This window comes from Sorex araneus, chromosome 4 (assembly GCF_027595985.1).
Source record: "Sorex araneus isolate mSorAra2 chromosome 4, mSorAra2.pri, whole genome shotgun sequence".
In the NCBI taxonomy this organism is placed as follows: Eukaryota; Metazoa; Chordata; class Mammalia; order Eulipotyphla; family Soricidae; genus Sorex; species Sorex araneus.
This window is the reverse complement of record NC_073305.1, coordinates 222,302,349-222,327,402: the sequence shown is the minus strand read 5'-3', so window position 1 is coordinate 222,327,402 and position 25,054 is coordinate 222,302,349. Positions and strand designations below refer to the sequence as shown.

General features: G+C 63.3%; 6 protein-coding genes across 9 annotated transcripts; 2 read left to right on the top strand and 4 right to left on the bottom strand.

Moving 5' to 3' along the window:
* Positions 1 to 83: 83 nt before the first annotated feature.
* Positions 84 to 1,912, bottom strand: TSR3 (TSR3 ribosome maturation factor). The gene is made up of 6 exons (XM_055135475.1): positions 1,778 to 1,912; positions 1,447 to 1,666; positions 1,100 to 1,293; positions 691 to 864; positions 556 to 619; positions 84 to 391 (listed from the first exon to the last, which is right to left on the bottom strand). Exons 1-6 carry the CDS (start codon positions 1,887 to 1,889, stop codon positions 223 to 225), a joined length of 933 nt encoding a protein of 310 aa, XP_054991450.1. The 5' UTR covers positions 1,890 to 1,912; the 3' UTR covers positions 84 to 222.
* On the top strand, positions 1,888 to 4,965 carry GNPTG (N-acetylglucosamine-1-phosphate transferase subunit gamma). The gene is made up of 11 exons (XM_055135468.1): positions 1,888 to 2,020; positions 2,367 to 2,424; positions 2,503 to 2,570; positions 3,652 to 3,706; positions 3,770 to 3,853; positions 3,926 to 4,019; positions 4,119 to 4,233; positions 4,304 to 4,386; positions 4,464 to 4,595; positions 4,667 to 4,748; positions 4,830 to 4,965. Exons 1-11 carry the CDS (start codon positions 1,888 to 1,890, stop codon positions 4,916 to 4,918), a joined length of 993 nt encoding a protein of 330 aa, XP_054991443.1. The 3' UTR covers positions 4,919 to 4,965.
* On the bottom strand, positions 4,960 to 9,255 carry UNKL (unk like zinc finger). Of its 4 annotated transcripts, none has more exons than XM_004604197.2 (5): positions 9,098 to 9,255; positions 7,445 to 7,601; positions 7,097 to 7,290; positions 6,747 to 7,004; positions 4,960 to 6,541 (listed from the first exon to the last, which is right to left on the bottom strand). In XM_004604197.2, the coding sequence occupies exons 2-5, from the start codon at positions 7,524 to 7,526 to the stop codon at positions 6,419 to 6,421; spliced, it is 657 nt and encodes a 218-aa protein (XP_004604254.1). In that variant the 5' UTR covers positions 7,527 to 7,601; positions 9,098 to 9,255; the 3' UTR covers positions 4,960 to 6,418. The 4 variants fall into 4 exon arrangements, with proteins under 4 accessions (XP_004604254.1, XP_054991468.1, XP_054991470.1 ...); XM_055135493.1 differs by having other exon boundaries at positions 7,445 to 7,604; positions 9,098 to 9,252; XM_055135495.1 differs by having other exon boundaries at positions 9,219 to 9,243.
* Positions 9,256 to 13,481: 4,226 nt separating this feature from the next.
* On the bottom strand, positions 13,482 to 14,216 carry LOC101545564 (ubiquinol-cytochrome-c reductase complex assembly factor 4). The gene is made up of 2 exons (XM_055135504.1): positions 14,105 to 14,216; positions 13,482 to 14,028 (listed from the first exon to the last, which is right to left on the bottom strand). Exons 1-2 carry the CDS (start codon positions 14,134 to 14,136, stop codon positions 13,713 to 13,715), a joined length of 348 nt encoding a protein of 115 aa, XP_054991479.1. The 5' UTR covers positions 14,137 to 14,216; the 3' UTR covers positions 13,482 to 13,712.
* Positions 14,217 to 17,173: 2,957 nt separating this feature from the next.
* On the top strand, positions 17,174 to 19,034 carry PERCC1 (proline and glutamate rich with coiled coil 1). The gene is made up of 2 exons (XM_055135484.1): positions 17,174 to 17,406; positions 17,867 to 19,034. The coding sequence occupies exon 2, from the start codon at positions 17,908 to 17,910 to the stop codon at positions 18,634 to 18,636; it is 729 nt and encodes a 242-aa protein (XP_054991459.1). The 5' UTR covers positions 17,174 to 17,406; positions 17,867 to 17,907; the 3' UTR covers positions 18,637 to 19,034.
* On the bottom strand, positions 18,771 to 24,911 carry CCDC154 (coiled-coil domain containing 154). The gene is made up of 16 exons (XM_004604426.2): positions 24,496 to 24,911; positions 24,238 to 24,428; positions 24,137 to 24,185; positions 23,957 to 24,052; positions 23,632 to 23,755; positions 22,706 to 22,807; positions 22,495 to 22,623; positions 22,106 to 22,230; positions 21,812 to 21,947; positions 21,570 to 21,707; positions 21,012 to 21,131; positions 20,088 to 20,164; positions 19,745 to 19,862; positions 19,470 to 19,556; positions 19,139 to 19,293; positions 18,771 to 18,894 (listed from the first exon to the last, which is right to left on the bottom strand). The coding sequence occupies exons 1-16, from the start codon at positions 24,717 to 24,719 to the stop codon at positions 18,771 to 18,773; spliced, it is 1,995 nt and encodes a 664-aa protein (XP_004604483.2). The 5' UTR covers positions 24,720 to 24,911.
* Between the last annotated feature and the right edge of the window lie 143 nt (positions 24,912 to 25,054).

Below are 25,054 nucleotides of genomic sequence, written 5' to 3'. Positions count from 1 at the left end.
GGGAGGGGGATGTGCCAGTGCATGGGGCTCCTGTGCCCAGCCCCGGTCTCCCAGGCCCCACGCAGAGAGAGACGATCACAGAGTTAGCGGAACTGCAGCTCCATTGGGAGGGTTGTGGGCTGCAGCCCAGTGCCGGGAGAGTCCAGCATGGGTGCTGCTCAGCCACCAGGCGTGTTTGTCCCACTGCCGCCATCCCACCCCCAAATACAGCTGTGTGCAAACTCAGTCCGTCTGCCGTCTGTCCGTCCTTGGCTGCCTGTGGGGGTGCCCGGCCCCCTGCTCCACGGTCACCTCCACTTCTGGCCCACTATCGCCTGCCCTGTCCTCAGACTCCGGCTCCTCAGCTGCATCCTCGCTCTCGCTGTCGCTGTCGCTGCTGTCTGAGGGCGGCCTGGAAGGGATGGTTGAGGGGCTGTTAGTCCTGCCCACGGGGGCCTCCGTCCCTGCTGCCCTAGTCCTGCCCCAGGTCCATGTTGGGGACAGACCCCTGCAGTAGGCCGGCGGGCCCCAGGCCCCTCTCTTGGGAACACGGAACAGAGGGAGCCCGTGACGTACCGGCCGCCAGCCACAGGCCTGTTGGGGTTTGCACATTCTCGACCGGAGTCCACGTCAAAAGGGTCTGTGGAGGGAAAGTAGGTCGTGAGCCCCTCCGAGGGCAGTCATCCCAGCCCCTGGTGGGCGAGGCCTCACCAACATCCTCGTCAGGGTGCTCTGCGGCCTGGGCCAGGAAGCGCTGCTCTGCCTGTTGTACGTCCTCGGGGCCCCTGCAGGCCGCGTACTGCTCCAGGAGCTCGTGGTTCAGTGCCAGGAAGCCAGGACCCCACTTGAACTTGCCCAACAAAGCAGCAGCCGCGTCCGAGAAGCCTGGGGGCACGAAGCTGAAGCTGGGGAGTTGGGCCGGTTGGATAGCCATGCCCCCCACTGCTCGGCCCCCTTCCCACACCTCTGTAGGTCAAGTGTGCAGGGGGAGCGGGGGAGCACCCCAGCTGGTCGGCATTTCAGCCTCCTGCCCCTGCGCCCCTGGGGTAGCCTCAGGTGTCTGTTGGGACAGAAACTGCTGGCTGGCCCCCACCATGTTCCCAGAACCTGCCGCGCTCACCCAAGATGTACAAGGTGGCAGCAAATGCCTCCACACAGGACAGCTTGTGGGGTCGGCCATAGTTCACCGGGTTGGCAGCCACCAGGTGTGGCAGCAGGCGCAGATGGCCACCCCGCATCTTTCTGAAGGGCGTTTCTTCCAGTCTGGCCCAGGAGCAGTCGATGACAGCCAGCCCAGACTCTGCCAGCAGCAGTCTGCCGAGGGCAGGGTAGGTGTGAGGCGGGAACTGGCCCCTGATGAAGGGCTCGGGGTGGGGCGAGCCAGATGATATCCCAACGAGGTTTGGTAAGTGGGGTCCCAGCCAGGGAACCCCACACACCCACGGCACGCAGGCCGCTCCCGCCTACCTGTCTGCAGGGGACACGAACTGCGAGCCCACGGGGCTGAGCACCAGGCCCCCGAACCTGTGGCCCAGCCGCAGGCAGCGCACCAGGCCCAGGCGGGCCAGCTTGCGGCCAGTGCAGCGCCGCGGGTCGCAGTGGCCCAGCTCCCACATGGCCAGCGGGCAAGGCAGCCTCGACAGTTCCGGGCTGTCCTCGTGCTCGGCCGCCTCCGGCCGCACAGACGCTGCAAGGGCAGAGACAGGGCTGGACTCGGCGCGGGGCCGACCCCCGGCCCCCGACCCCAGCCCTGGCCTCCGACCTCGCGCGCGGCCGCGGCCGGTCCAGCCGCACTCACCAGGCAGCGCCGCGTCCAGCTCGTCGGCGAACGCCTCCAGGGGTCGGGCCGGGGGGCGCCGAGCGCGGCCGCCATCCGCCCCCGCGCCGCGCGCACCCCGCCGGCGGCCCATGGCCAGGCCGAGCGCGGAGCCGCCACTTCCGGTCGGCGCCCACGTGACCGTCGCTCACGTGACCCGCGCCGGAGCCATGGCGGCGTGGCTGGGCCGCCTGCTGCTGCTGCTGTGCGGGCTGGCGGCGCGCGGTGAGTGCCGCCCGGCGGACCTGCCCCGGGCCCGGGTCCGGGCCCGACCCTCCCCCCGCACACGCGCCCCGACCCCCCGCCCCGCACTCCCGCCCCCGCCCCCACGCCCGACACCCCCTTCCGCAAACGCGCCCAGGCCCTCGGCCCCAGCGCTCTCGCTCCTGACCCGAACCTGATTCCGCACACGCCTCCCGCCACGCACCCCCACACACCCTCCACCCCGGCCTGCCTCACAGCACCCCTCCACGGCCTAACAACTCTCCCAAGCCCCGGCCCCGGACCACGCCCCCTCCATGCCCTGGACCTATCCCTAGAGCCCCTCACCACTCACCCCCTCCGTCTGCAGCTCCCTCGCCCGCAGGTGCTGCCAAGATGAAGGTGGTGGAAGAGCCCAACACGTTGGGGTGAGCAGCCTCGCCAGCCCATCGCGGCAGTGGGTGGTCCCGATAGGCGCCCGCTTGATCCACGGTGCCTTCCCACAGGCTCAACAACCCGTTCCTTCCCCAGACCAGTCGCCTGCGGCCCAAAAGGGATCCGTCCCCGGTGTCTGGTGAGTGTGGGGAGGAACCAGGTTGGGCGGGCCTGCAGGCTTCCGCGTTCACTTTTAATTTTTTTTTTTTTTTGCTTTTTGGGTCACACCCAGTGATGCTCAGGAGTTGCTCCTGGTTTTGCACTCAGGAACTACCCCTGGCGTTGCTCGGGTGACCATATGGGATGCTGGGAATCGAACCCGGGTCGGCCGCGTGCAAGGCAAACACGCTACCCGCTGTACTATTGCTCCAGTCTCCTGTCACTTTTAACAGGGAAACCTCTTGTTGGTTTTTGTCGTTTTGGGGCTACACCCTGCAGTACTCAGCCCTGCAGTACTCAGGGGCAAGCCCTGGCTCTGCTCTCAGGGGTCACTTCTGCTTTGTACAGACCATGCTTAGTGCCTGGGCCCTAAGAAACCTTTCAACACTGAGTTTCTTAGCATGTCAAGTCGAAGTTATCCTGGCCTGAGCCTTTATTTCCTTGTCCAGAACTGACATCTGTTAGGACCCGTGGTATGGGAACCTGATGGTTCAGGTGGGAGCGCAGCCACAGGACGGCCAACCCCTGGCTCTGCCCATTTGCTGTCCCAGGCCCCACTGTCGCTGCTGCATTCCCAGACTGGTGAAGTAAGGTCTTGCCACCAAGTGAGCACTGGCCAGAAGCACCAGCTGCTGTGCAGTGTGGGGCCTTCGCCTTGTCCTCTCCCTCCCGCTTGGTCCTGTGGGAGTTACGTCCCAGGCTCGGATTCCTCAGGTGCCCCTGATGCCCCCTGGGACCAGGGTCCTCAGCCCTCGGGAGCCCTCCTGTCCCTCATCAGCCTCCGAATCTGGGTCCTGGATTTTGTGGTGACCCTGTGCGTACGAGTTGTGTGAGCCCATCTGGCCTCTCTGCTCAGAAGGGCTGAACATCTGTCCACTCCTGGGAGTCGGGTGGGGAGTTGTAGGGGCACACGGACAAGCCACCAGAATCCCACCCCCCAGTTGTGGCTGTGCCCATGGCAGTCACCAGCATGAAACCTACCCATTTTTGTGGGTTCCAACATCATCCCCGGCAGAATTTGGGCCCTTGGGTGCCTGAGACTGGGGCACTTTCTTCCCCAGGGCCTGCCCACCTCTTCAAGCTCTCAGGCCAGTGCTTCAGCCTGGTGGAATCGACGTAAGTGCAGGGAGGGGCAGTGCGGGTGCGGTGGGGGGCCGCTTCTGACAAGCCGTCCCCCAGGTACAAGTACGAGTTCTGCCCGTTCCACAACGTGACCCAGCATGAGCAGACCTTCCGCTGGAACGCCTACAGCGGGATCCTGGGGTGAGTGGGGACGGGGCATGGAGGTGTGGCGTGCCCCAGGTTTGTACCACCCACACCTCCCTGCCCCCCAAGTATCTGGCAGGAGTGGGAGATCAGCAACAACACATTCACCGGCATGTGGATGCGGGATGGGGACGCCTGCCACTCCCGGAGCAGGCAGAGCAAGGTAGGGGCGGGGCCGGGCTGGGGGCGGGGTCTGGACAGGGATCAGGCTGGGGGTGGGACTGAAAGGCAGGGCCATCCTGCTCACTAGGCTTCCCTGCAGGTGGAGCTGACCTGTGGGAAGCGCAGCCGCCTGGCTCACGTGTCGGAGCCGAGCACCTGTGTATATGCGCTGACCTTTGAGACGCCACTAGTCTGCCACCCCCACTCCCTATTAGGTAGGAGGGGCCGGCGTGGGGGCGGGGTGAGGGACTGGACCGAGTGACTGAGTGACCGCTTGGGCCCCAGTGTACCCTGTGCTGCCCCCGGCTCTGCAGCTGAGATGGGACCAAGCAGAGCAAGATCTGGCCGATGAGCTGATTACATCCCAGGTGAGGCAACAAGGAGTGGGGAGTCCCAGATAGGTGGAGTGCTGTCAGGAGCTGGGCCTCTCCTTCCCCTTTCACAGGGCCACGGGAAGCTGCTGAAGGCGATTTTTGAGGACGCGGGTTTCTTAAAGGCCCCGGAGGAAAGGAGGCCTGTGGAGCAGGGAGGGGATGCTCGGGGGCTGGTGTTTGACACCTTGGAGAAGTGCAGTCAGGTATGGCTACAGGGGCCCCCTCCCCACACAGCCATGCACCGGCAGGCTGCTGTGTGACTGCTCTGTTCCAGGCGTACACACAGCTGTGGGAGGAGAAGCGGAGGCTGGAGGGGCTGCTGGTGCAGCACACCATCCCCTACCTGAGGCTGGCAGGTAGGCTCCCCTGGGGCCAGGTTCCCCGTGGGGCTCCCAGAGCACCAGGTCCCAACCAGCCTCCACCCGGTTTGTGCACAGGAACTTCCAGCACCAGAACACCCACGCGCAGGGCAGCAGAAGGCGACCAGCTGCGAGGCGACCCCGGGCTGCCAGGGACTAGCTTGTGACGGGGCTGGCTGGGCCGCCTACTGGCAGCTACAGACACAGGTGAAGATTCCGAGCTTTAATTCCCATACGGATAAAAATAATTCCGCAAATCCTGTAAACGACTGCTTAAATGACACCACGGTGTAAAATACTTAAATGAGCGTTACGATATGAAATAATTCCCTTGGAGGCCTGGGTCAGCATCTGGAATGTGACGTCCACCGGGGCAAGTTAGTGCTGCTCTGTCCCCATTCACATTGCAACAGACACACACAACCTCTGCATCCTGCTGAGCTGGCCAGTGTCCAGCAGCAGGGTGGTCCACGCCACTGACAGCCAGAGAAGCCGCTACCCGCCACTCCAGCTCCTCTCTGCCTCTTGGCCTGCCTGGGTCCCGGGTACTCCTCAGGCTCCCTGCCGAGCAGTGGCGCCGCACCGCACACAGACTGAGGAGCTGGGCTTGCTTACGGTTCGCAGAAGACCAGGCTGAATAGACATCAAATGTCCCTTGGCCCAGCAAGGTGGGCAGCAGTGCATAAGCGTTCGTAAAATAAAGACTTTAAGCAGTGGTGACAGTAGCACAAAATAGATGTCATTTCTAGAACAGACTGTTGTCACTATCACCAGAAACAAAGTGGATTCAGCCCACAGACGCCTCTGCAAGAGCACCCGCTGTGGGTCTCCTGGGGCTGCCACCGGGGCCAAGCACGCCTGAATGCAGGAGCCCCCGAGTCCATGCTGGGACTGCATGGACTCAAACAAGGACCTTGTGTGAAGTCTGAACCTTTACAGTAGTTTCTCCTTTTGGTCGCTGATGAAAGTGTTGGCCACATCCTTTACACATTAGAAAAGCTGCAAGTGGTGACACTGTCCCTGTCAGCACTAGGTCAGACTCACCTGCAGCACCCCCTTCACCCAGGGCTGGGCATGCTGACCTCTCTTGGAGGGCTTCCTGGGGTAAGCGGCCCACGGCACCCCTGTGCTTTCAGGGCCCCGGGCTGTGCCCACAATTGCTGTGGCCCTAAAGCCGGAGCGTGGGTATGCAGTTGTGCAGTGATGGCAGAGCCTGGTGGTGGCCCTGCTACCCCAGCACCGTTTCGGGAAGTAAGTCTGAGGGTGGCCCTCACTTAGGAAGGGGCATGGGCAGGGAGCCAGGCTGGACTGTGGAGAAGGCGTTACCTCACGTGGGAAGAGGCTCCTTCCTGTGAATGCTGGATGGGGAGGGCCTGGGTGATCACGGCCACAAACACTGGCACGGTGGTCGAATGGAAAATGGCACAACCCCCAGGCGGCCTCACTGCCGGGGAGAAGCTCACTGTGAGTCCGGATTCAGAACAGGAAACCTGGCGCTTACCAACAGAGCCGGTAAGAAACGGACAGGGAGGCTTTCTGCCACAGCACACGGCGGACCACAGCTTAGAGCAGTCAGGAACATTTCTTTATCCCGGGTCAGTGCCGGGTATAGGTGCCAGGCCAGGCCCACGAGACCGTGCTGAGAGGAGTGAGTAGGTGTCCATATGTCACCAGGGCAGGGGCTGGCTAGCGCAGCAGGGGCACTCGGCTGTGCCGGCCGCACGTGGCTCTGTGCCCTGGGCACGCTCCCGGCACATGGCACACTGCTTAGCGTGGAGCTGGAAGATCACCTGTGGGCACACACCAGGGAAGACTGCGGTCAGGCCATGCAGGACCCCTGCAGGGAAGGGCAAGGGGTTCCCAAGGCCTGGCTCCTGGCTGAAGGGGCCTGCCAGCTCCCTGGACACTAGCAGAGGGGCCCGGCGGAGCTGAGGGCAGCGTGTTGCAACAGGCCGCATGAACACCTCTGTGTCATGAGGGGTCAGCAGGACTCACCCCATCCACAGCCTCCAGATCCAGGCGCAGCTGGCTCTGCAGGGAGTGCAGCTGGGGCAGGGGGATGTCGCCCACGTCCCCGCCGCTGCGCAGGCCAGGGAGCGAGGGCACCATGCCGCGGCCCTCCAGCTCCTCCTGCAGCCGCCGGAACTGGGCCTCCACCTCCTGCTTCTTCTGCAGGGCCAGCTGCCGGGCGCTGTCGGCTGCCAGCGCACGCTCCTTGGCCTCCCGGGCAGCCCGCTGCCACGCGTCACAGGCCTGCAAGGCAGGGAGGGGCTGCAGAGGCTGCGGGGGGGGGGGGGGGGAGTGTGTCCCTGGGGCCCCCCGGCCTCCCCCTCCCCTGTGCTTACCTGCTCCACCTGCTGCCACGACTCCTCCCAGCGCCGGATCTTCCTCCGGGCCTCATCCAGCTGGCGCCGGACCCGAGCCAGCTCCGTGCTGCTGCTGGCAGAGCCCGCTGGGCCGGCGCTCAGGGCAGGGGCCAAGCTGGGCGCAAAGTTGTCAGACACCAAGTCCCAGAAGCTCCCTGGGCTGCCACTGAGCCCTGTGGGCAGACGATGGAGATGCAGCTGTGACCACATGGGCACCTGCATGGACACTGGGGGCAGCTCTGCCCAAGCAGTCCCTAACACAAAGAGGGATGGCCAGGAGGGACATGTGTCCGGACGGAAGCCCTGCCGTCAGGGCTCAGGGCTCACCGAGAGAGCTGACGGCCGGAGCAGAGGTGCTTGGTGCTCTGGGCTCCACCTGGAGAGGAGGCGGCTGCTGCGGGGGTGTCATGGCCCAGCTGCCCACTGCGGACGTGGACCAGGGAGTGCACAGAGCAGGAAGGGGAGCCCCCCAGCAACCTCTGCCCTGCTAAGAGAGGGACAGAGTCATCAGGGAAAGTCACCCCTGCCCCCCTCTGTGCTGGGGCCTCGCTGCCATCCAGCTCTTGGAGCTCCTTACCCAGGGTCATATTTGCTCACTGAGCCAGGGCAGGCCCGGCCCACAGAACAGCGAGTCCAGCCCTGGCCAGGCAGTATCCGCGGCAAGAAGTGGGGCTCAGGACCACTGCTTCCGGGTGCTGGGGCTAACTCAGACTCACCTCTCATAAGACAAAAGGATTTGGGCCCAAAGTCCCCCCATAGCCAGCGATGGAACCATCATTGGACACCTGCTTCTTCTTTAAGCTTCTTTACTTTTGGGGAGGTGGTTGGGCCACACCTGGTGATGCTCAGGTGATGCTCCTGGCTCTGCATCCAGGAATTCCTCCTGTAAGTGCTCAGGGGACCAAATGGAGTCCTGGGGATTCAATCTAGGTCGGCCATGCAAGGCAAACATCCTACCCACTGTACTATCTCTCCAGCCCCAACACTTTCTTCTTTTGAGAAATAGTTTATTCAAAACTCAGAAAAGAAACTCCCCAGCCAGGGGAGGAACAAAATATGGGAATGTTCTAAGTTTAAATTTCAATTCCATTGAAATTTGACCACGTGAACACACTTGTTCCGTAAAAAATCTTTCAGGCACTGACCTGAGGGAGCTGTCATGGTGCCCTGTCGTGCTGGGCACGCTCAGGCACAGCACAGCCAAGCACTGCTGGGGAAAGCCTGTCCCCGCTGGGCACAGGGCTGCCAGCCCCGGCCACTGTCTCTGCTGACGCCAGCCCCTCCAGCGCCAGCCTGGGAGTGCCGGCCCAGGTGTCAGCCCAGGCTCAGGAGGGCAGTCAGCTCCAGGGATCCAGTCACAGCCAGGTGTGCTGGGCAGCAGGCCCCGCCCGCCCTTCACCCTCCCTCGGAGGCTCGGCCCAGCAGGTAACTGGCCCTCGCACCTGGAGCCCGTGGCAGGGCTGTGGACTCAAAGCCGGGAAGCGCTGGGGAGGGACAAAGCACTCGGACACGCTGGGGGGAGGGTGGGGGCACCGAGCAGAGGCGGCCCCTCGCCAGCGCCCTGCTCCAGCCAGGAGCGCACGGGCACGGGGCACTGAGCCACCGCCAGCCAGGGAGGCACCGGGCGGGTGGGGGTCCCGGCGGGGCCTGCGCGCCCACGGGGACACTCGGGGCCTCGCCTACTGTCCTCGCTGGTCGCCTCGGCGCCCGACGCCCCAAGGTCAAACCCGGCCCCTGGGTTCGCGTCTGCGGGAGTGACCAGGGCCACGGCCAAACGCCCTGGTGGCCGCCTGGCCCGCCCGCCCAGGGCGCAGGTGGCCGCGGTGCGCCGTGACACAGCACATTCCGGCGGGCCCGCGGCCCGGGGTCGGGGGCAGCGCAGGCCAGGCCGGCGGGGCTCGCTGCCCAACCCGCGCGGGCCCCTCGGCCGCGGGCCGGGCAGCACCTGCCAGGCGAGCCGCTCCCGACGCGGACACGCACCTCCTGCCCGGGTCACTCTCCCGGCCCGGGGGCATCGCAGGCGGCCGCGGCGCGCGGGACGGGGCAGCGCGACGTCCGCTCCGCAGCTCCCGGACGGCACCGGCCGACGGTGCTGACTCACCCGCCCGCGCCGCCGCCGATTCAAACGCGGCCCGCGCCGGGCCCGCCCCCAGCGACGTCACCCCGAGACGCAGGCCCCGCCCCCGGTGACGTCAGTCCTGGAGAAGCCGGCCCCGCCCCCGGGACGGAGCCCTGGAGACGCCAGGCCCGCCCCGGTGACGTCAGCCATAGAAACGTAGGCCCCGCCCCCAGGACGGAGCCTTGGCAACACCGGCCCCGCCCGATGACGTCATCACCAGAAGCGCCGGTCCCGCCCTATGACGTGTTCTAGAGGCGGCTGGCCCCGCCCCGCCCCGCCCCGCCGCCCCTAGCTGGGACTGACCCACTCCGAAGCCAATGCGGTACCCCAGCAGGTCAGCTGCATCTAAGGTGCCGCAGTGGGCCAGCAAGTAGTGCCCATAGCCCTGCGCGAGGCCTCTAGCGTCACGAAACCTAAGTTCGTCCCCGCTTCGACCTCCCTGCAGTGGGACTGGGAGGCAGGAGCAAGGAGTGAATCCGGGTGCCCCCAGAACCTCCCGTCTGTCCAACGCAGCTGAACCCCAGGCCTGGGAGTCCTAAGCAGGTGGGGAGGCCCTGCTCTGCCCTAGCGCGGGACTCTACAAGGGATGCTCACAGGGGACCCGGGAGCCTGGGAGGGATAGGGAATACAGGAGGGGTCTGGAGAAGGCAGTTCCCCGGTGGGCGACAAAGTCGAAGTAGAAGCCGTGCCAGTGGGTGCAGACCAGGTGGGATGGTCAAGCACGGGCTCAGGGAAAGAAGAGGTGGAGGGCAGGGCTGCAGCTGAGACTGGGGGTCTGGTCCCTCTGGTGGGAAGGCAGACACCCTCCTGCCCGGCAGTGTCCACCTGGGGAGATGGAGCCAGCAGCCCTGCTCCTATCCCCTCCGGACACACCTTTAGATGGGCAGGCCGACCCCAGCCCCCTGCAGGAGCACAGGATGCCTGAGGGTCTCCAAGACAGTGCTTCCGGCTGACATGCAGAGCCTGGCACAGCTCATCCCGTGCCCCCCACACCGTTCAGGCAGGAGTAAAACGCCCTTCCACGGGGGATGCAGGGTCTGGAGAAGCCATCCACCCCAAGCCCAGGTGGGCTGACAGGGTCTACTCTGGCCGGAGACAGGGTAGATCTGAGCCCCGGGGAAGCCTGTCCCAGGGGCCTGTACCAGCTACATCCTGAATCCTAGCCCCAAGCCCTCTCTGAGGCCACCACGCCATCCTGCCCAGGGTGTGCCCTCTGTACTCACACTGTCATGCCTGAGGATGCCCCCCTGCACAGGGCTATGGGCGCTGGCCCACTAATGCAGGCCCAGCTGCCAGTGGGCTCCAGCAGGTGGATGCGTGCCAGGAAGATGGGTAGACGGTGGGCAAGGAGCCACTGGAGGCCAGGCTGGTACCACGCTGGGGCCACAGTGAGGAAATGCAGGTGGCAATGCAGTGCAGAGACAGGCTGGCAGTGAGCTTGCACGTGGCCGACCCAGGTTCGATTCCCAGCATCCCATAGGGTCCCCTGAGCACTGCCAGGAGTCATTCCTGAATGCAGAGCCAGGAGTAACCCCAGTGCATCGCCAGGTGTGACCCAAAAAGCGAAAGAAAAAAAAAAAACCTCCAGATAAATTTAGGAGTCAAGGGGCCAGAGTTACTATGGTGGGGAGGGCACTTCCCTTGCATGCAGCCAACCTGGGTTCAACCCCTGGTGTCCCATATGAACCCACAGCAGCGCCAGGAGTGATCCAAGTGCAGAGCCCGGAGTAAGCCCTGAGCACTACAGCTGTGGCCCTGAAAGCCAAGATGCCAGTTTCCCTGAGCAGGGAAAGCCGCAAGAATTCAAGTAAAGGGCGCGGCAGGAGAGGGTGGTAGCGCGCTTGCCCTGCACACAGCCCACCAGGAACAAACACCTACTCAAGTCCAAGCACCGCGTGTGGCCCCCCAAACAACCCCCCAAGAATTTCTTCTTAATCAACTTCCTCCTCCCCAACAATCTGCCCTCAGTCAGGAGCTGCTGCAACTGTTCCATTTCTCAGATCCTTCTGAGGTCACTGCATCGAGCACCTCGGTAAAGTCCACCTCAGGCATTGTAGCTAAAAAAACTGTAAAATAATGAAAAAAGGGCTCACTGTGCAATCACTGGCATGGTCCCAGGGAAAATCCAATTAAGGGGCTCTCACCAGTCTGCTGGTGACTAGGCCTGTGTGTGAGTTGGGGATGTGGGGGTGGGGTGGGCAACTGCAGAAAAACCCCACCAGAGCACTCAAGTGATGTGGCATCAGAAACTGTAGACTCGGGTTTCTGAAGTACCCCTACCCAGACACAGAAGGGTGGGAAGAGGCCTGTGCCCCCAGCAGCAAGGCCTGAGATGCAGCTGCTGTTTCTATTCTCTTCCTGGTGCTGAGCTCTCTTTCCCAGAGAAACCACAGTGCTCCTGTTACAGGAATGCTTAGCAGCCTCCCTCCTGGTGTGGGGGATGGAACCACGGGCCCCAAACTCTCCAGCCTCTGGCTCTCTCCCACCCTGTGCATTAATTTTTCAACAAAAATTCTTCCCATCACTTTGGATCTTTCTTTCTCTCACAGGAGCTGGTGAGAATCAAATAAGGTTTCAAGTATGGGTGACCAACTCAGACTCAAACAAAACAGAAACTCAGGGGCTGGAGTGATAGCACAGCGGGTAAGACGTTGGCCTTGCACGCAGCCAACCTGGGTTCGATTCCCAGCATCCCATATGGGCCCCCAGCACTGCCAGGAGTAATTCCTGAGTGCAGAGCCAGGAGTAACCCCTGTGCATCGCCGGGTGTGACCCGAAAAACAAAACAAAAAGAAAACCAGAAACTCAAAAGGTGAAAAACTATACGAGGCCTGAAGGAAGCTTGAGTTCTTGGCTCCTGAAAGGCTGCTACAGCGTGAGCCATAGGGAAGAAGCCCCTCTCAACTAGGTTTCAGCAAGTGACAGATGAAGATTCTTGTGCAGCCTCTCCTCACATCTCCTGAGGGTGCAGACACTGGGTGCCACGATGCAGCCAGGAACCTGTAAGAAACATCTACACAGGAAAGCTGCTACTTCTCTTCTCCTGCAGAAGCTTCAGTGCAGAACATGAATCAAGCCTGAACATCACATCCCTCAGCTACCAAAAGGACCCGTCATCTGTCACCAGAGATTCTGGAATTCTACTCAGAAGTTTTAGTCCTTTTAAAAATCAAGCGTCTTTGGGGCTGGAGTGATAGCACAGCAGGTAGGGCGTTTGCCTTGCACCCGGTAGACCAGGGTTCAATTCCCAGCATCCCATATGGTCCCCTGAGCACCGCCAGGAGTAAGTCCTGAGTGTAGAACCAGGAGTAACTCCTGTGCATTGTCAGGTGTGACCCAAAAAGCAAAAAAAAAAAAAAAAAATCAAGCGTCACTAAACCCAGAAAGCTCATTCTGGTGAGGTCTGATTTCTGTGCTCCATAATTCTTTTTTAATTTTTCTTTTGAGTCAAACCCAGTGTTGCTCATGATTACTCCTGGCTCTGCACCCAGGAATTACTCCTGGCGGTGCTTGGGAGGCCATATGGGACGCCAGAGATTAAACCAGGTCAGACGTATGCGAGACAAATGCCCTCCCCGGTGGACTATGGCTCTGGGCCCCATATTTCACATTTAGACATTTTTTTCGCGTTCTGGGTCATACCTGGTGATGCTCAGTTTACTCCTGACTCTGCATTCAGGAATTACTCAAGGTAGTGCTCGGGGACCATATGAGATGCCAGGGATCAAACCCAGGCTGGCCACGAGGCAAACACTACCCGCTGTACAATTCCTCTGGCCCTCACGTTTAGACTTCCTTCAATCCTATGTGGTGGGAGAAATAAAAAATTCAAAGTTAAAAAAAGAAAGAAGAACTGAGTACTGCTTTTACAGAGGAATTGGTGGGGCGGAGAGATAGTACAGCAGGTAAGGCACTGGCCTTCCTCGTAGTAAACCTGGGTTGCAGCCGATCAAGGTTTCCGATTCCCGGCACCCCCAGGAATGATTCCTGAGTGCAGAGCCAGGAATAAATATTTGTGTGGCCCCCAAACAAAAAAGTTAATAAAAATAAATTGGTTTAATGCCATACTGCCAAGTAAAATTTTAATTTTGTTTTCTTTTCCCCCCTTGGTACCGGAAATCGAGCCCAGGGCCTCACACATGAAAGTGCTCCACCCCTGAGCCACATCTCCAGCCCCTTAAAATCTTCAGGCTGTTAGTAAACAGACTGAACATCCCCATGTACACGTTATAAAATAGCACGCCATAAAATAAAATAGCTTAGCCCTTTATGTCAGCCACCTGCCCCTCAAAGAAGAACAACGACGTGGCCCGGGAGTGCAGCCCCAGGGTCACTTAGGTGCTCCCAGAGTCGCTTCCGAACAGGAAGTGTCCACAGACGTCCAGCTCGGACAGCACGGGCGGCGATCACACGTGGTCAGGCCGGTGCCCGCACCGCAGAGGCCCCGCAGAGGCGCAGGCCGGCTCCGGCCGGCGGTCACGCCCGCTCCCCGCGCGCGGCCGGCTCGGGCTCCTCCCCGTCCAGCACCTGCCGCAGCCAGAGGTCGGTGCCGCTCTCCTCCCGCAGGAAGCACCAGCCGACGAGCAGCATGAGGGACAGGCTGAAGGGCAGCACCAGCCACCAGGGCCGCTGCTGCTCCCGCCCCAGCGAATGCTCCACCGTCCAGCGCGCCGGGGACGCCCGGCTGGCCGAGAACTGGATGGGGCGGCCGAGGTCGTCGTCCCCGCCCCGCGCGGGCGGCGGGTGCAGGCGGCGGACGGCGCGGTGCGCGAGCCCCAGCGCCCGGGCGGCCCTAGGGGAGAAAGAGCCGTGAGCGGCGCCTCCGCCTGCCCCGCGCCCCCCGGGCCGAGCCCCGCGCCCCCGCTCACCCGGCCGCCGGCGCACACAGCAGCCGGCTCATCCCGGGCCCCGCTCTGCTCCGCTCGCTGCGTCACTTCCGTCGCGCGGAAACGGAAGCCGGACACCCTGCCCCGCTCGCGGCTGCAGAACGCGAGTCCGCTGGCGCACCGGAAGTGACGTTTGGATGCGGGCCCAGTAGGCCTGGCCGGGGCGCGAAGGCTGCCGGAAACTGTAGTCCTGCCCCCCGCCCCGAGCCGGCCGGGTCGGCCGTTCGGGACCCGCCCGCCCCCAATGCTCCCTTTCAGCCCGCTATTGCTCTTTTTGCTTTTTTTTTTTTTTTTTTTTTTGCGTCACACCCGGCGATGCACAGGGGTCACTCCTGGCTCTGCACTCAGGAATTACCCCGGGCGGTGCTCAGGGGACCATATGGGATGCTGGGACTCCAACCTGGGTCGGCCTTGTGCAAGGCAAACGCCCTACCCGCTGTGCTATCGCTCCAGCCCCCCCTCCCCCCCCGGTCCCGGTATTGCTCTTTTCGCGGGACTTTTCAGCCACTTAAGTCGTTTTGTCCCCACTGGGAGAGTCTTCGGGAGCAGAGAGCCGGTTCTCCCCGTCCTGCCTCGGAGCAGCGCACCGGGCGCTGCGCTGTGGCCGCACGACCCGCCTGGCGCTGTTCTGTGTTGCGCGCCAGGTGTGCGTCTGCGCTGAGCCTGCCAGAGCGCCCTACAGGTGCCTTTCCGCATAGCCCCCCCAAGCAGGCCAGACCCTCACCCAAAGGCTGGCCCCGCCCCTGCCTGCGGCTGCCTGTGCCCAGCCTTTTGCCTAGTCATTCTGAGCCTGGCCCTGCTGCCCTCAGACCAGTTAGGCACCATTACAGACCCTAGAAGGATGTCACAAAGGGTTGGTGGCATATCAAATCCTGCATGTTTCCTGGAGGGAGAAGCTACAGGCTGGACCAGTCCCCCTGGAAACAGCAGGGACACACTCCATCACACACACACACACACACACACACACACACACACACACACACACACACACACCACCACACACCCCTCCTCTGGAAACAGCAGGCTCAGTGCTGGAGGGCCGTGGTGGGGCCTGCAGCTCAGAAACCCAGCCTGGAGGACTGGTGGGTTCAGCTCCCACATGGCTGCGCTCAGACCTACTCTGTCAACAGAGGCACCTGTGCCCCTCCTGCCCGCCTGTTCTCTGGCCCCTCCCCATCTGCTCGCCTCAGAATACCTCCCAGAATCACTACCAAAGCCAGATTCCCAGCAGAGCACTCTGAAAACTCCCAGTGGGTGCAAAAATCCTGTGTGGGCAGTATGGGCCAGGAGCCTCCTGGTGAGCAGATATGGTGGCGTGAAGAGGGCGTCCCAGAGAGAGGTACAGGGGTGGCCCACTGGCCTTCCACACAGCCAGCACTGGTTCAATCCCAAGCGCTCCCCTCAGCTCTGCCCTGGGGGAGAGATCCAGGTGCTCCTTGCATGTGACACTGGTCACCCTTTCGAGCCCCTGTGCACCCATGGGCCATGTCTCTCACTGCACACATACGGCCTGGGTGCAGAATGGAGAGGGTTTTTGCCCTCCAGCTCGAGCCCTTGGGACCCCTGACTTGGGCAGCCCTGGGGGTGCTGGGTGATGGGCTCTCAGTGACCCTTCCAGTGCAACCTGCTCTTGTCGTCATGAGAAGCCAACAATGTGTCTGAGCTCACTGGCCCAAGGCAAGGCCTGGTGTCCTGCTCCCGGGTGAGGCTGGCCCGAGGCAGGCGTGCCGGCAGGCAGCGGGTAAGAGCTGGCATATTGACGCTATTGATTTTCCTGGGAAGATCAATATGGTGGGCATGTGATGGGCAGGCCCCCCACCTCTGGATGGACAGAGTCTGAAGCCAGGAGGGGGCAGGTGGGGACAGAGTGGACACAGGGCTGGGCACCCTAGCTGGCTGGAACAGATGCTGGTGGGGGCCAGCCCCAGTCCTACTCCCATGCCGAGATGTATGTAGCAAACACCCCACAGATGCCCCCTAGGAGAGCTGCTGACCCCAGCCCAGCCTCGCTGGTAACAAAGACTTACCTACCCACCTTTCCTAGAGCCATCTTTAACTTGGTTCTGACTCACAAGTGGCCAAGAAGGGGAAAAACTTATCGACAGCCCTACTGGGACCCCGGAGAAAATCTTTCAGACCCTCACCTGTCTGTCTCTTGCCCCTCACCAGGGTATGGCTGGTGCTTCTCATCAAGAACAAGCAGAGAAAGGGTCTGGAATGGGAACGGCATTTGCCTTGCACACAGTCAACCTGAGCTCAATCCCTGGCATCCTCTCTGGTCCTCCAAGCACGGCCAGGAGTAATTCCTTAGTGCAGGCCCAGGAGTAACCCCCGAGCATCACTGGCTGTAACACCCACTACCACCAGAAAGAGGGAACAAATACACAGAAAACTGTTAAGGCACTTGCCCTGCCTGTGGTTGACCTGGGTTTAATTCCCGGAGCCCCACCGGAAGTCACCCCTGAGCACTGCCCAGAATCAGCTGTGAGCACTGCCAGGTGTGACTCAAAAGAGAAAAGCAAAGCAAGCTACGTGTAGAGTGCATAGCGAGCACAGGCCTTGTGTGTGCCAGCTCCCTGTGCCAGGTGGCTCCCGGCTCTGGCTGCGTCAGCACATGGCTGAACTCAGGGGTCGGCTCCACTGTGGAGGTGCCGCCCAGGAATCAGCCCGGGCCTCTGGCCAGCTTTGCTCCCCACCACTATCACCCCCCGCACAGACACGCCAGGCCAGGGCTGGGGAGATGGTACAGCAGGTGGGACACCGGGACATGCCTGAGTACTGCCCCTTCCCTGAGTCTGTGCCCCCGCAACTCTTGGTCCCTGTGGGCTGTGGACAGACCCCGCTGTCCCTGCCCCAGGAGGCTCCCAGCACCATGAGCTCGGGGAGTAGTGGGGCTCAGGGTCCTTGCTCCCCCGCCCTGTGGTCGCGTGGAGGCCGTGAGCAGGATGTCCTCTAGTGCAGCTACTCCAGAAGTCAAAATAGCATGAAATTTAATTTTCCGCCTGTTTGGCAGGCTCGTGGGGCCCGGTCAGCAGCAGAGATAAGGGCCAGCGGCTGGGCGCGAGGCAGCTGGGGGGCGGCAAACACTCCACCGTCCCCCGGCGGCAGAGCCCTCAGCACCCCCCCTCGGGGCCCTGTTGCCGGGGCAAGAGCAAACGGGCTGTGTTTGCCCAGTCTGCGGGGACAATGCCGTCGGCAAATATTTGCCAGCGCGCCGGCTGCAGAGCACGGATATAAAGCTCGGGCTCAGACGGAGCAGCGGGCTGGAGCTGAGGCAGCAGGTAGGCGGCAGCCGGGGCACTGGCCCGGGTCTGGTGTGGGGCAAACACAGGCAGGGGCAGTGGGGGTCCGGGAGCCTGCGGAAGCCCCCCACCGCCCCCTCACTCCCTGCCCAACTCTGGGTGAAGCGGTGGACTTGCCCCTTGTCTGGGAGGGCTGGACCCCCAACCTCGCCCCCACCTCCCTTTGTTTCTCCCTCTGCCGGGGGGCTCCCTCCTCCCACCCACCCGGGGCCTGACACATGAGCTGACCAAGGGCTACCAATGTGTCTCCCCGTACCCCAGGGCAGTGGGAATCCCTGTGAGGGGCTCTGCTGGCCAGGACCCCCCACCTCCGGGCCTGAGATGGGAGTGTCTGCTTTTCCGCTGCCCCTGGCCCCTCCAGTACAGGCCCTCGCTGCCTGTGGGGACCTTCCGGGGCTTGGAGAGGCTGCCCTGACATCTGCTCCACCTGATTCTGCAGACCCCCAGCTGCCTGAGGCCTGAGCCCTGACCCACTTGGCCATGGCTGCAGGTGTGATCCGGCCCCTCTGCGACTTCCAGCTGCCCCTGCCGTCACGGGGGCCCTTCCTGTCCTCTGACCCCGAGCCCCTGGACACTTCGGAGGAGGAGGAGGAAGAGGAGGAGGAGGAGGAGGAGGAGGAGGAGGAGGAGGAGGAGGAGGAGGAGGAGGAGGAGGAGGAGGAGGAGGGGCAGCAGCTCGAGATGCTGACCTCGGCCCCGCGGAGCAGCCCCGAGCCGCCACCTGTGCAGCTGCTGCGTTTCTCTGAGCTCATCAGTGGGGACATCCAGCGCTACTTCGGCCGCAGGGACACAGGCTGGGAACCCGGTGCTAGTGACGGCCATGTGGACAGCAGTGCGGGCCCTGGGCTTCGGGTGCAGGCCCTGGCCCTGGGGGATGGCGAGGCAGTGGAGCCAGGGCTCCACGCTCCGGGGGGTCCTGAGGGGCAGCCCCTGGGGCCTCTGGCCGAGCTCTTCGACTTCGGGCTGCGAGGCTGTGCAGGGCCCAGGGCGGCCGGCCGCTGGCTGCGGCTGCAGCGCAAATACGGCCACATCACGCCCATGGCCCAGCGTAGGCTGCCCCCGTCCTTCTGGAAGGAGCCGGAGCCCAGCACCCTGGGCCTGCTGAACCCACACCCCCCTGACTTCAGCGACCTGCTGGCCAGCTGGTCCACCGAAGCCGGCCCGGAGCCCTCAGCGGGGGGCGCTCAGGCGTTGGAGGATGAGCACTAGGCGAGGGGCAGTGTGCCGCCTCAGACCCCCTCCCCGCCCCCGGGGCTGACACACGACATTCCCGGGAAGGCCTCCGAGTAGCCAGGGCCTGGGACCAGCGCGCCGAGGAACGTCTGCCCACAGGAGCTGTTGCTTTATTTGGGGGGCGGCGGCAGTGACCTGGGCTGGTGGAAGGGTTGCCCATGGTGCAGCTTGTGCCTGACGGTGCAGCGGGACCTCGCCAGCAAACCCAGGAGCTCCGCCTTCCACTGCGACCACCTGCGGGACACAGCCACGGCTGCCAGGGAGCCCTAAGCCCCGCCCACGACCGCACCCTCCTCTAAGCCCCGCCCACGACTGCACCCTCCTCTAAGCCCCGCCCGCCCCAGGCCTGCCCCCACGACAGCACCAGCACCATCCCTAAGCCCCACCCCAGGCCCCGCCCCACAACACGGGCACCCCACCTCTAAGCCTCGCCCACCCCGCCCTCACGCCCTTAGAGAAAGAGGCAGCTGCCGCCCACCTCAGGGCCTGATAGACGCCCCAGCGGTTCAGGGAGACCAGAGCGCTGGGCGTCGTGTCCTTGATGAAGAGACGTTGCCACGCTGGTGCCACCAGGCCCTGCTCACCCCACAGACGCATGACGCTCTCCTGCAGGGCAGCCATGGCCTCTGAGCGCTGCCGACAGAAGAATGGATGGTGGACAGAGGGACCCTCAGAGGGGTGGAGAATGCGGGCGGGCGACGGTCACTGGGTCTGATCTCCCAGGACCAGCCTGGTCTTAGTTGCTGGGAAATGCAACCTGGACAGCTGGACAAGGCCACTCCAGCACAGCGGGAGGATGTGGGTCTCACCAGTTTTGTCTCCGTATTAAACTTGAGGTTCTGGATGGCCCTGTGGTCCTGCATGCTATTCTCCAATCTCATCATTTGGTTCTGAAACTAAACACACGGCCCTCTGCCCCACCTGTTTGCGGGCACTGGGCAGGAGCTGGCCCTCAGCACACGAGAGCTGGGTGTCTGGGAGTTGAGAGGGCCCTGAGGTGCCCTGCAAGGCTGAGCTGAGGTCCTGTGATTACACCAGGCTCTCTGGGGTTCAGCCCTGGCCTGTGGGGGGACGGCCTGAGTACCGTGGTCAGCTTGCCCTGGATCTCAGCGATCTTGCGTCCCGAGTTGTCCTCCTTGAGCAGCTGCACGGCAGTCAGCAGCGCCGCCAGCTCCTGCCGCAGGCCCCCAACCGCCATCTCTCTGTGGGTACAGGAGGCCTGGACTGGGGCCCTGCACCGGGCAGGGATGTGGGTGCCTGGACGGCGCTGGAGTAGTATGGGCAGAGACAGGGGCTGGCAGGTGACAGAGAGGACAGGAGGAGCGCGGCTGCCAGGTTGGGGGAGGTTCCCAGTTCACTGTCATAGGTTGGCTTTGAGGTAGCCATACCCACCAGTGCCCTCCCTGGCCAGGGCCACACCACCTCACCTGGCTCGGCCTTCAGCAGAGATCTTGAGATCCAAGTCACTCTTGTGAAGGACACACTTGTCCCAGAAAGCCTCTATCTGCAAGGCCAGTGAGCAGTGCACTGAAGCCAGCACATGCACACGTGTGTGATCATATGTGTGTGTCTGCATGCACACAACACAAACGAGAGTGCTATATGCATGTCTGATTGTGTATGGATGTATGCATGTGTAGCACTGTAGCACTGTCGTCTCGTCTCGTCTCGTTGTTCATCAATTTGCTCGAGTGGGCACCAGTAACATCTCCTTTGTGAGAGAGACCTGTTGTTACTGTTTTTGTCATATTGAATACACCACAGGTAGTTTGCCAGGCTCTGCTGTGCGGGCGGGACATTCTCGGTATCTTGCTGGGCTCTCCGAGGGGGACAGAGGAATTGAACCTGTGCCAAGGCAAGGCAAGGCAAACGCCGTACCCGCTGTGCTATCGCACCAGTCCTATATGCAGGTGAGTGACTGTATTTGCAGGGCTGTGTGGATGCATGTATGCCTATGTGTGGCTCAGTGTATGTGCATGTGTGGCTGAGTGTGTGTGCATGTGTGGCTCAGTGTATTATGCCTGTGTGTGGCTGAGCATATGTGCACGTGTGTAGCTGAGTATATGTGCATGTGTGGTTGAGTTTATGTGCATGTATGTGACTGAGTGTATGCACTGTGTACATGTGTGTGGTTGACTGCGCATGAGTGAGGCTGTGTATGTGCATGTATGGGTTTGTGTCTGCATGTGTGTATGGGTGAATGGACGTGCATGTATGTGGCTTCTTTGTGTGTGGGGGCTGTGTATGTGCACATGTGTACGGGTGAGTGGACACAAAAGCATATCTGTCTGCACGTGTGCGTGCTGGTGCATGTGTGCATGGGGCAGGGAGGCAGCTGACCACCTACCTACCTGCCGGGGCAGGCTGCCCACAGTTTCCTGCACTTCCCTCAGCTGTGCCTCGACCTCCTGCTGGCCCTGGGCCAGGCTTGCACGGGAGTCCTGCTCCAGGTGTTCCCATTCGCACCTTGCCTGGGACAGGGAAAGGCCACATAGCCATGGGGAGCTGGGACAGAGGCCTCATGCCCATTCATGCCTAGTGGCAGGGAGCCTCGGTGGGCACCCAGGGCAGCCCCTGCCCCTCACCCCAGGCACCAAAAAAGAGCCTCATGGGGAAGAGGCGGGGGGTGGGGGTGTGCAGGGCAGGGGTGCCCAAAGGGGCAGGGGACAGTGTGGGTGGCCCTCTCCAATGCTTGGATGCCCACAGATGCATGGTGGCAAGAAACATTCTGGTGGGGGTGGTGTGTGCCCACTGAGCCATGAGCAGCCCATTGCGTCCCTTCTGAGAGATTCACAGAGAGCTGAGGGAGGGGCCCGGTGGAAGGTCCAGGGTTTCCTTGGGCAGTGGGGAGAGCTGGAGAGGGGGGCTCCAGGGTCCCCCATCCAGCATGCCCTGGCCCCTCGCCTCACCTCGCTCAGCCTCAGGCTCAGTGTCCGTTCCTGCAGGTCCAGCCTCCAATTGAGGGCCAGGAAGTGGTCACTCAGGTCCTTCACCTGCTGGGCCAGCTGGGCCAAGGACAGGTCCAGGGCCCGGTTCTTCTCCTGGAGCTGCAGAGACAGGTGGCATGGGGATGACTCTCCTCGTTCTTCTCTCTGAGCTGAGGGGATGAGCCTCAGAGCATTCCCCCACCTCTGCCCTGCCCCTCCCTCACCAGCTCCAGGGCATCCTGAGTTTCCTGCTGGGCCAGTGTCCCTGCCAGCCGCATGGCCTCCAGGCTGTCCTGACTCTCCTGGAGGTAGAAGGCCACCTCCTCTGCCTGGCTCTCTTCCAGGCGCCCCTTGGTGTCCCTGGCAGGACCCCAAGAGCGTCCTTCAGCTGGTGGGTCTGGGACTGCCGGGGAAGTCTGGTGGTGGTGCCCCAACATCCCAGGAGACCCCGGCAGATTGAGAACACTGTGTGGCACAGGGTCCTGCAAGCCGCAACTCCCACACCCGAGGACACTCACTGGGCCTTCTTCTGTGCTACCAGGATATGGTTCAGGGACTCCTGGTTCTGCCGTACAAATGTGGTCAACCGGACTACGGCGTCATCCAGGCCCTGGCACCGCTCCACTACTCGCCGCTCCTCCTGCTGCAGGTGAAGCTTTTGTGGCCCCGCCCCTCCTCGACGCCCGGCCCACATACCTCCCGACGCCCCGCCCACTCCCAGCCCCCTTTTCAGACGCCCCGCCCACACCCCCTCCAGAAAGCCCCGCCCAGTTCTTCCTGTCCCACCACCGACGCCCCGCCCACGTCCCTCCAGAAGCCCCGCCCCACCCCAAATCCCTCCCAGCTCCACTTCCGGCCCCGCCCCGCCCCCCCACTCCCTCCCTCGTGACCCGTGGCTGCTGCTCACCCGGCACTGCTCGAGCATGGCCTGCACGCGAGCCTCATCCAGCTCCTGCAGCTTTTGCCATCGGACGTCCAGCTCCTCCCGCAGACTGCCCTCGGCCTTGAGCCGCGTACTCTCTGTGGCCTTCATCCTCTGCAGAGGGCGCTCGGAGGTCCGCGGGAGCAGCGAGGGGCGGCCCGGACCCCCCAACACCGTGCCCACCTGCAGGCCCCACCTTCTCCAGCGCCTGGAAGCTCTTCTGCAGGAAGCCGCACAGCTTGGCCTCTCTCTTGAGGAACCGCAGGCTCATCTCCTCCCCCAGCTTGGTGACCTGGGCCTGCGGGGAGTCAGCCCCCGGCAGTGCGGGGCTCCTGCTCTGCACTGTGCTCCTGCAGCAGTGGCTGCCGAGGCTGCCTTCACAGGCCCGGGGTCCCCGTGCCCCGCAGCGCTGCCGGTGCTGGGGACCCGCCTGTCCCCAGGGTCCAGAACCAGACCCATCTGGTACCTAGGGAGCCCCCACGGCTCCTGGAAGGGGCATCGCAGCCGGGAGCTTCTGCAGATGTGTTTGTGGCCTTGGTTGGTTTGGGGTCACACCCTGCGTGCTCAGGCCTCACCCCTGGCGAGGATCAGGACCCCTGTGCGGTGCCCTGTGCAAGGCATGGCCTCGCCCTCCCCTACTATATCTGCAGTCCTTTTTGTGGACATTGCAGCTCGCAGTCTCTGCCTGCCTGGTCCCAGCATCCCGACAGAGCTAGCTCCTTGGATAGAGCCAGCACTGTGGCCCAGAGCCCTGTCCACTGACAGGCGCCATGTGTCCGCCCCGTGGCACCTGTCTGCCCAGCAGGTGCTGGCGGCTGTCAAACTTGACTGGCAAATGCGGTGGGGGCAGTTTGCCTGGAGAAAGGGCTGGCCCAGTCCCACAGCCCCAGGCCTCTAGCCCCAGCAAAGGCAATGCAGGTGGCAGCTGGGCCGTAGCCCCACTGTCCCGGCCTTGTGTAGTGCAGCTCCGGGTGTGTGTCAGAAGCCCCCTGGGATTCCAGGAAGGAGGGGTGCAGGCAGGGGAGAGGCTCTGAACTATCTAGAAGGTTCCACTCCCAGCCCTGTGGTGCTCTACCAGGCCACGCAGGAGAGAGCGTGAGGGGAGAGGGTGGGCACAGGTACCTGCATCTGGGCCATGTCCTGCTCCACCCGCTGGCTGGCCTCCTCCTGGTCCCTCCGCAGGGAGCCACAGGCCGCCTCCCGGGCCTGGCCCTCCTGCTTCAGCTCTCCGGACAGCTGGGCGAACCTGGGGGCCAAGGCAGGCTGTGGCCACAGGACCGCACCCACAGACCTTCTTGGCCATCTGCGTCTGGGCAACAAGAAGCTGACTTCCGTGGCCCCTGTGGGACAAGGACCGCAGGGAGGGCCAGGCTGGGCCGCATCTGTTCCTCACCACCCAGCCCTGTGGGACTGGGGCGTGTGCTTGCGAGGGGTGTCTGGGGAGCACCTGAGTGAGGCCTCCTGCTCGGCTCCCTTCCGCTCCGAGTCCTGCAGGGCCTGCTGCCTCCGGATGCGGCCCAGGGTATCCCGGACCTCCAGCAGCCTGCAGCAGCGCAGAGCCAGGCGGGTGCCAGGGGTCGCACGGCCCCTGCGCGGCCCGCCTGGCAGGCCCAACCCCCGCTGGTACCTCTTGTCCAGAGCCTGCATCTGCTTCTGGTTCTGCAAGGAAGCATGGGCTGCAGGGGCCAGCAGGGGCCCAGCCGTGCGGGAGCCCCGTCCCGCCCCCACTCACCTCCTGCATCTCCTCCGGGGCCCTGGCCGCCCTCTGCACCTCCTGCTGCAGTGCCCCCAGCTCTGCCTCCTGCCGCTGCAGGCGCGTCCGTACCTGGAGCAGCTCCCGCAGCAGCCCCAGCATGGCACGCTCGCAGTGGTCCCGGTGTGTGCCCAGGGCCACCACCTCTGCCTGCAGCTCGGCCACCCTGCGGGGCGTGACAGGGCTGGGACCACTCCCTGGGGCTCTGCTCCCCCAGGCTCCTTGCTGCTCACCTCTCTTCCATCTGCTCCCAGCCCCGCGGGGTGTCCGGCCCCAGGACTGCGGTGGAGGCCAGGTCGCTGGACTCCAGCTGGTCCGAGGACCCCACTGCGCTCAGGGGCTCGGGGCTGCGGCCCCCGTCCCGCAGGAGCACCTCCAGGTCCTCCAGGGAGATGGGGCTGGGCTGGGAGGGGACCAGTGGGGCCGAGGGCCCCAGGGAGCAGGGGGTCTCAGCCATGCCTGCGGGCTACAGCCCAGCCTCCGAGGGCACCACCGGACACTCCTCAGGACGGGCAGAGGAAGTGCAGCGCTGGGCGCTGGGGCTGGGCGTGGCCTGGCCACTCCCCACCTGGGCAGAAACACAGCAGAGTGGCCCTGGGAAGGAAGGGGTTCAGTGCTCAGGGGTCTGGAGGGAGCAGGGGCGGTCAGGGCTGAGGCTGGGCCTGTGAGGACCGGGCCGTGAAGGGGCCGCTGCCCTCACACCTCTCCTTCCTAGGCACGATTGAGGCAGGGCACCGGGCACTTGTGGAACTTCCTGTGCTGTCCAGAACCTTGTGGCGTCATGGCCAACTG

Coding starts and splice junctions, on each gene's coding strand:
- LOC101545564 (XM_055135504.1), bottom strand. CDS start 14,136: ATGAGCCGGCTGCTGTGTGCGCCGGCGGCCGG. Junction 14,029..14,104: donor CTGTGTGCGCCGGCGGCCGG/GTGAGCGGGGGC, acceptor TTTCTCCCCTAG/GGCCGCCCGGGCGCTGGGGC.
- GNPTG (XM_055135468.1), top strand. CDS start 1,888: ATGGCCAGGCCGAGCGCGGAGCCGCCACTTCCGGTCGGCGCCCACGTG. Junction 4,020..4,118: donor CCCGGAGCAGGCAGAGCAAG/GTAGGGGCGGGG, acceptor GCTTCCCTGCAG/GTGGAGCTGACCTGTGGGAA. Junction 4,749..4,829: donor CCCCTACCTGAGGCTGGCAG/GTAGGCTCCCCT, acceptor GTTTGTGCACAG/GAACTTCCAGCACCAGAACA.
- PERCC1 (XM_055135484.1), top strand. CDS start 17,908: ATGGCTGCAGGTGTGATCCGGCCCCTCTGCGACTTCCAGCTGCCCCTG.
- TSR3 (XM_055135475.1), bottom strand. CDS start 1,889: ATGGGCCGCCGGCGGGGTGCGCGCGGCGCGGGGGCGGATGGCGGCCGC. Junction 865..1,099: donor TGCCACCTTGTACATCTTGG/GTGAGCGCGGCA, acceptor TCGTGCCCCCAG/GCTTCTCGGACGCGGCTGCT. Junction 392..555: donor AGGCCTGTGGCTGGCGGCCG/GTACGTCACGGG, acceptor CATCCCTTCCAG/GCCGCCCTCAGACAGCAGCG.
- UNKL (XM_004604197.2), bottom strand. CDS start 7,526: ATGACACCCCCGCAGCAGCCGCCTCCTCTCCAGGTGGAGCCCAGAGCA. Junction 7,291..7,444: donor TCCGGCCGTCAGCTCTCTCG/GTGAGCCCTGAG, acceptor GTCTGCCCACAG/GGCTCAGTGGCAGCCCAGGG. Junction 7,005..7,096: donor CGTGGCAGCAGGTGGAGCAG/GTAAGCACAGGG, acceptor CCTGCCTTGCAG/GCCTGTGACGCGTGGCAGCG.
- CCDC154 (XM_004604426.2), bottom strand. CDS start 24,719: ATGGCTGAGACCCCCTGCTCCCTGGGGCCCTCGGCCCCACTGGTCCCC. Junction 22,231..22,494: donor CCATGCTCGAGCAGTGCCGG/GTGAGCAGCAGC, acceptor CTTCACCTGCAG/CAGGAGGAGCGGCGAGTAGT. Junction 19,863..20,087: donor TCTGCTGAAGGCCGAGCCAG/GTGAGGTGGTGT, acceptor CTGTACCCACAG/AGAGATGGCGGTTGGGGGCC.